The sequence below is a fragment of the Cetorhinus maximus genome, unplaced genomic scaffold (genome assembly GCF_964194155.1).
Source record: "Cetorhinus maximus unplaced genomic scaffold, sCetMax3.hap1.1 HAP1_SCAFFOLD_2700, whole genome shotgun sequence".
NCBI classification, from domain to species: domain Eukaryota; kingdom Metazoa; phylum Chordata; class Chondrichthyes; order Lamniformes; family Cetorhinidae; genus Cetorhinus; species Cetorhinus maximus.
The window spans coordinates 27,501-35,999 of NW_027598633.1; the positions used below are offsets into that span (position 1 = coordinate 27,501).

The 8,499-nt window shown below is 43.3% G+C and overlaps 1 protein-coding gene across 1 annotated transcript in view; it reads right to left on the reverse strand.

The window, feature by feature from the left end:
• LOC144677579 (beta-adrenergic receptor kinase 1-like) overlaps positions 1-7,723 on the reverse strand; it is a 24,006-nt gene extending 16,283 nt beyond the window's left edge. The window contains exons 1-5 of the mRNA XM_078537631.1: positions 7,655-7,723; positions 6,726-6,827; positions 2,361-2,435; positions 1,569-1,630; positions 1,368-1,419 (exon numbers count right to left, since the gene is read on the reverse strand). Of these exons, the coding sequence (XP_078393757.1) occupies positions 1,368-1,419; positions 1,569-1,630; positions 2,361-2,435; positions 6,726-6,827; positions 7,655-7,684 (321 nt within the window). The 5' untranslated portion in view covers positions 7,685-7,723. The remainder of the gene's footprint in view (positions 1-1,367; positions 1,420-1,568; positions 1,631-2,360; positions 2,436-6,725; positions 6,828-7,654) is intronic.
• Positions 7,724-8,499: the final 776 nt, after the last annotated feature.

The following is an 8,499-nucleotide window of genomic DNA, read 5'->3' on the forward strand; positions in this document are numbered from 1 at the left end:
GAGTGTTCCTTCACACCCGGGCTCACACACACACACTGAAATCACTATTAAAGGAGTGTTCCTTCACACCCGGGCTCACATACACACAAAAATCACTATTAAAGGAGTGTTCCTTCACACCCGGGCTCACACACACACTGAAATCACTATTAAAGGAGTGTTCCTTCACACCCGGGCTCACATACACACAAAAATCACTATTAAAGGAGTGTTCCTTCACACCCGGACTCACACACACACACACACACTGAAATCACTATTAATGGAGTGTTCCTTCACACCCGGGCTCACACACACACTGAAATCACTATTAATGGAGTGTTCCTTCACACCCGGGCTCACATACACACAAAAATCACTATTAAAGGAGTGTTCCTTCACACCCGGACTCACAAATACACACACACACACACACACACACACACACACTGAAATCACTATTAAAGGAGTGTTCCTTCACACCCGGACTCACACACAGACACTGAAATCACTATTAAAGGAGTGTTCCTTCACACCCAGACTCACACACACACACTGAAATCACTATTAAAGGAGTGTTCCTTCACACCCGGGCTCTCACACACACACACTGAAATCACTATTAAAGGAGTGTTCCTTCACACCCGGGCTCACACACACACACACTGAAACCACAATTAAAGGAGTGTTCCTTCACACCCGGGCTCACACACACACTGAAATCACTATTAAATGAATGTTCCTTCACACCCGGGCTCACACACTCTGAAATCACTATTAAAGGAGTGTTCCTTCACACCCGGGCTCACACACACACACACTGAAACCACAATTAAAGGAGTGTTCCTTCACACCCGGGCTCACACACACACTGAAATCACTATTAAATGAATGTTCCTTCACACCCGGGCTCACACACTCTGAAATCACTATTAAAGGAGTGTTCCTTCACACCCGGACTCACACACACTGAAATCACTATTAAAGGAGTGTTCCTTCACACCCGGACTCACACACACGCTGAAATCACTATGAAAGGAGTGTTCCTTCACACCCGGACTCACACACACACTGAAATCACTATTAAAGGAGTGTTCCTTCACACCCGGACTCACACACACACACTGAAATCACTATTAAAGGAGTGTTCCTTCACACCCGGGCTCACACACACACACACTGAAATCACTATTAAAGGAGTGTTCCTTCACACCCGGGCTCACACACACACTGAAATCACTATTAAAGGAGTGTTCCTTCACACCCGGGCTCACACACACACTGAAATCACTATTAAAGGAGTGTTCCTTCACACCCGGGCTCACACACACTGAAATCACTATTAAAGGGGCCTGGGATTTTTATTCTAAGTGGGTGTTTTTACTCACAATGATGCTCAGTTGCACGTTTTTCCATTGACAGTATCTGATGAAGTGTTTGCTGTGGGAGAACACAGAGTTAATCCAAATACTCAGGCCCACTGGCTGCCCCCTCGCCCTCAGACAGTCTCCTCCCCGCCCCAGTGCCCCTCTCCCCCTGGCGCTGGTGCTGCTGCACCCTCTCGATATGCCCCCCCGCTGTTCACTGACCTGCTCAGGAACCTGGAGAAGACTTTCTCGGACAGATTTTGGTAGATTTCCACAAACATCGGCTGCAGAAAATAAGAAGAGAGGGCTGTTCGACTGGTGCGGCATCACGGGCTAGGCAGTGTCTGCCAGTGTTTGGGGGAGACTGACGGGGAGTGGGGGAGGCAGACGGGGAGAGGGGAGCCAGACAGGGGGACAGGAGACAGACGGGGAGATGGGGAGACAAATGGCGAGAAGGGAGCCAGACGGGGAGATGGGGAGTCACACGGGGAGATGGGGGGATAGGCGGGGAGATGGGGAGACAAATGGAGAGAAGGGAGACAGATGGGGAGATGGGGAGCCAGACAGGGAGATGGGGAGTCAGACGGGGAGATGGGGAGACAGACGGGGAGATGGGGAGACAGATAGGGAGATGGGGAGGCGGATGGAGTAACGGGAGACAGGCGGGGAGAGGGGAACAGGCGGGGAGACGGGAGACAGGCGGGAAGAGGGGAGCCAGACAGGGGAACGGGAGACAGACGGGGAGAGGGGAGACAGACCGGGAGAGGGGAGACAGGCTGGGAGAGGGAGGCAGATGGGGAGAGGGTGACAGGCAGGGAGATGGGGAGACAGACGGGGAGATGGAGGCAGACGGGGAGAGGGGAGACAGACAGGGAGATGGAGAGACAGACGGAGAGAGGGGAGACAGAGAGGGTGAGGGGAAGCAGATGGAGAGGGGAGGCAGACAGGGAGAGGGGAGAGCAGAGGAGGAAGATGGATAAATTCTACAAGCATTCAGATGAAGGAGAGACTGACCTGAAAGAGATCAGGGGGATACAGCTTCTTGTTTAGGAAATGCTGAACTGCAGAAACAGAACCCGGGGAAAAAGCCTAAAAGTAGAGGCAGAAACACAGTTAATACACAGACAGAAACACAGTTAATACACAGACAGAAACACAGTTAATACACAGACAGAAACACAGTTAATACACAGACAGAAACACAGTTAATACACAGACAGAAACACAGTTAATATACAGACAGAAACACAGTTAATACACAGACAGAAACACAATTAATACACAGACAGAAACACAGTTAATACTCAGACAGAAACACAGTTAATACACAGACAGAAACACAGTTAATACACAGACAGAAACACAGTTAATACACAGACAGAAACACAGTTAATACACAGACAGAAACACAGTTAATACACAGACAGAAACACAGTTAATACACAGACAGAAACACAGTTAATACACAGACAGAAACACAGTTAATACACAGACAGAAACACAGTTAATACACAGACAGAAACACAGTTAATACACAGACAGAAACACAATTAATACACAGACAGAAACACAGTTAATACTCAGACAGAAACACAGTTAATACACGGACAGAAACACAGTTAATACACAGACAGAAACACAGTTAATATACAGGCAGAAACACAGTTAATACACAGACAGAAACACAGTTAATACACAGACAGAAACACAGTTAATACACAGACAGAAACACAGTGAATACACAGACAGAAACACAGTTAATACACAGACAGAAACACAGTTAATACACAGACAGAAACACAGTTAATACACAGGCAGAAACACAGTTAATACACAGACATAAACACAGTTAATACTCAGACAGAAACACAGTTAATACACAGACAGAAACACAGTTAATACTCAGACAGAAACACAGTTAATACACAGACAGAAACACAGTTAATACTCAGACAGAAACACAGTTAATACACAGACAGAAACACAGTTAATACACAGACAGAAATACAGTTAATACACAGACAGAAATACAGTTAATACACAGACAGAAACACAGTAAATACACAGACAGAAACACAGTTAATACACAGACAGAAACACAGTTAATACTCAGACAGAAACACAGTTAATACACAGACAGAAACACAGTTAATACACAGACAGAAACACAGTGAATACACAGACAGAAACACAGTGAATACACAGACAGAAACACAGTCAATGCACAGACAGAAACACAGTTAATACTCAGACAGAAACTCAGTTAATACTCAGACAGAAACACAGTTAATACACAGACAAAAACACAGTTAATACTCAGACAGAAACACAGTTAATACACAGACAGAAACACAGTTAATACACAGACAGAAACACAGTTAATACACAGACAGAAACACAGTTAAAACACAGACAGAAACACAGTTAATAGACAGACAGAAACACAGTTAATACACAGACAGAAACACAGTTAATACTCAGACAGAAACACAGTTAATACACAGACAGAAACACAGTTAATACACAGACAGAAACACAGTTAATAGACAGACAGAAACACAGTTAATAGACAGACAGAAACACAGTTAATACACAGACAGAAACACAGTTAATACTCAGACAGAAACACAGTTAATACTCAGACAGAAACACAGTTAATACACAGACAGAAACACAGTTAATACTCACACAGAAACACAGTTAATACACAGACAGAAACACAGTTAATACACAGACAGAAACACAGTTAATACTCAGACAGAAACACAGTTAATACACAGACAGAAACACAGTTAATACACAGACAAAAACACAGTTAATACTCAGACAGAAACACAGTTAATACACAGACAGAAACACAGTTAATACACAGACAGAAACACAGTTAATACACAGACAGAAACACAGTTAATACACAGACAGAAACACAGTTAATACTCAGACAGAAACACAGTTAATACTCAGACAGAAACACAGTTAATACACAGACAGAAACACAGTTAATACACAGACAGAAACACAGTTAATACACAGACAGAAACACAGTTAATACTCAGACAGAAACACAGTTAATACACAGACAAAAACACAGTTAATACACAGACAGAAACACAGTTAATACTCAGACAGAAACACAGTTAATTCACAGACAGAAACACAGTTAATACACAGACAGAAACACAGTTAATACACAGATAAAAACACAGTTAATACTCAGACAGAAACACAGTTAATACTCAGACAGAAACACAGTTAATACTCAGACAGAAACACAGTTAATACTCAGACAGAAACACAGTTAATACACAGACAGAAACACAGTTAATACTCAGACAGAAACACAGTTAATACTCAGACAGAAACACAGTTAATACACAGACAGAAACACAGTTAATACACAGACAGAAACACAGTTAATACACAGACAGAAACACAGTCAATACTCAGACAGAAACACAGTTAATACTCAGACAGAAACACAGTTAATACTCGGACAGAAACACAGTTAATACTCAGACAGAAACACAGTTAATACTCAGACAGAAACACAGTTAATACACAGACAGAAACACAGTTAATACTCAGACAGAAACACAGTTAATACACAGACAGAAACACAGTTAATACACAGACAGAAACACAGTTAATATACAGACAGAAACACGGTTAATACACAGACAGAAACACGGTTAATACACAGATAAAAACACAGTTAATACTCAGACAGAAACACAGTTAATACTCAGACAGAAACACAGTTAATACTCAGACAGAAACACAGTTAATACTCAGACAGAAACACAGTTAATACACAGACAGAAACACAGTTAATACTCAGACAGAAACACAGTTAATACTCAGACAGAAACACAGTTAATACACAGACAGAAACACAGTTAATACACAGACAGAAACACAGTTAATACACAGACAGAAACACAGTCAATACTCAGACAGAAACACAGTTAATACTCAGACAGAAACACAGTTAATACTCGGACAGAAACACAGTTAATACTCAGACAGAAACACAGTTAATACTCAGACAGAAACACAGTTAATACACAGACAGAAACACAGTTAATACTCAGACAGAAACACAGTTAATACACAGACAGAAACACAGTTAATACACAGACAGAAACACAGTTAATATACAGACAGAAACACGGTTAATACACAGACAGAAACACGGTTAATACACAGACAGAAACACAGTTAATACTCAGACAGAAACACAGTTAATACACAGACAGAAACACAGTTAATACACAGACAGAAACACAGTTAATACTCAGACAGAAATACAGTTAATACACAGACAGAAACACAGTCAATACACAGACAGAAACACAGTTAATACACAGACAGAAACACAGTTAATACACAGACAGAAACACAGTTAATACACAGACAGAAACACAGTTAATACTCAGACAGAAACACAGTTAATACACAGACAGAAACACAGTTAATACTCAGACAGAAACACAGTTAATACTCAGACAGAAACACAGTTAATACACAGACAGAAACACAGTTAATACTCACACAGAAACACAGTTAATACTCAGACAGAAACACAGTTAATACACAGACAGAAACACAGTTAATACACAGACAGAAACACAGTTAATACACAGACAGAAACACAGTTAATACACAGACAGAAACATAGTCAATGCACAGACAGAAACACAGTTAATACACAGACAGAAACATAGTCACTACACAGACAGAAACACAGTTAATACACAGACAGAAACATAGTCAATGCACAGACAGAAACACAGTTAATAGACAGACAGAAACACAGTTAATACACAGACAGAAACACAGTTAATACACAGACAGAAACACAGTTAATACACAGACAGAAACACAGTTAATACACAGACAGAAACACAGTTACTACAGACAGAAACACAGTTAATACACAGACAGAAACACAGTTAATGCACAGACAGAAACACAGTTAATACACAGACAGAAACACAGTTAATACTCAGACAGAAACACAGTTAATACACAGATAGAAACACAGTTAATACTCAGACAGAAACATAGTCAATGCACAGTCAGAAACACAGTTAATACACAGACAGAAACACAGTTAATACACAGACAGAAACACAGTTAATACACAGACAGAAACACAGTTAATACACAGACAGAAACACAGTTAATACTCAGACAGAAATACAGTTAATACTCAGACGGAAACACAGTTAATACACAGACAGAAACACAGTCAATACACAGGGAGAAACAGTCAATACACAGACAGAAACACAGTCAATAGACAGGCAGGAACACAGCCAATACACAGGCAGGAACACGGGCATCAGAAACACCGATTCAGGTTGTGAAGAAGTTTACCTCTGGGGATCCAAGAAGTTCCCGGAGGATAAACTCGTGATATATTTCTTTGGCTTTCAGAGCACGGGCCCCCTCACTCCCAAGCTTTTCATAGGTTCTGATCTAAAGTCAACAACAGTGGGAGATAATATCAGAAAACATAGTGGACATTGCACTGTCGGAGGGTCAGTACTGAGGGAGCGCCGAACTGTCGGAGGGTCAGTACTGAGGGAGTGCCACACTGTCGGAGGGTCAGTACTGAGGGAGTGCCGCACTGTCGGAGGGTCAGTACTGAGGGAGCGCCGCACTGTCGGAGGGTCAGTACTGAGGGAGCGCCGCGCTGTCGGAAGGTCAGTGCTGAGGGAGCGCCGCACTGTCGGAGGGTCAGTGCTGAGGGAGCGCCGCACTGTCGGAGGGTCAGTACTGAGGGAGCGCCGCACTGTCGGAGGGTCAGTACTGAGGGAGCGCCGCACTGTCGGAGCGTCAGTGTTGAGGGAGCGCCGCACTGTCGGAGGGTCAGTGCTGAGGGAGCACCGCACTGTCGGAGGGTCAGTACTGAGGGAGCGCCGCGGTATTTTTAACCTGCTGGGCGGGTGGTGAAGCCAGTATTGGAAGAAGAGCAGAGGTGGGATTTACATTTATCCTTGAATCAAGGTAACAGCTACAGATTATCTGATCATTGTGACCTCTCTGCTTCTGGGATCTTGCTGTGCATGGATTGCCCACCGCGCCTCCGACACTACAACCGCGACTACATTTCAGAAGAGCTCCTTCGATTGGATGTGAAGCTCTCTGGGACATCCTGAGATTGAAAAGGGCACTGGATAATTGTTGCCTTGGGCCTTTTTCTCTGGGAACCTCCCTCTCCCTTATTTACCTATTTATATTTCTCACTTCCACTCTCTCTCCTCCTTTACCTCTTGCACTTCGTGTTTTTCTGTTTCCCTTACCTGGTCATAGAAGTTGAACTGAGTTAGCATTACTGGGGCTTGTTGTGAGCAGAAATCCCTGAACAGCGCATGTCCTGGAAGGAGACGGAGAGAGACAGACAGTCAAGCATTTGTTCTTTCCTGGGGTGTGGGATTCGCTGGCTGGGCCCGGCATTTATTGCCCATCCCTAATTGCCCCCTTGAGAATCACAGAATCACACAGTGCAGAAGAGGCCCTTCGGCCCATCGAGTCTGCACCGACACGTGAGAAACACCTGACCTACCTACCTAATCCCACTGACCAGCACTTGGCCCCATAGCCTTGAATGTTATGACGTGCCAAGTGCTCATCCAGGTACTTTTTAAAGGATGTGAGGCAACCCGCCTCCACCACCCTCCCAGGCAGCGCATTCCAGACCCTCACCACCCTCTGGGTAAAAAAGTTTTTCCTCACTCAATTTCAGAACAGAAGAATATTAGAAACTAGGGGTGGCTTAAGTAAGTTATATTTGTATTTTTGGGTGTTAGGAATGAGCTATAGCGTTAAGTTTAACTTTAATTTGCGTTTCTGCATTTGTGTGTTAAGAAAGTGGGGAGGGGGGGAAACTTGAGATTTAGTTTCACTTTAAAAGATGCCTGAATTTTAATGAGGGTTTACGTCTCTTGAAGGGGAGTTAAAACAAACGCAATGTAGAAAGACTGTGCTCTTGTCGAGCAACAAGAGGCCCCTGGATGCAGAGACAGAGAAACAGAATAGCAGTTTTTTTTAGTTCAGTTGAAGCCAGGAGCCAGGAGAAGCTGAACAGGAGAGGGGAACTGCAGGAAACAGGTTTCCTTTAAGAACAGAAGCCAGTGAATGGTGAGAG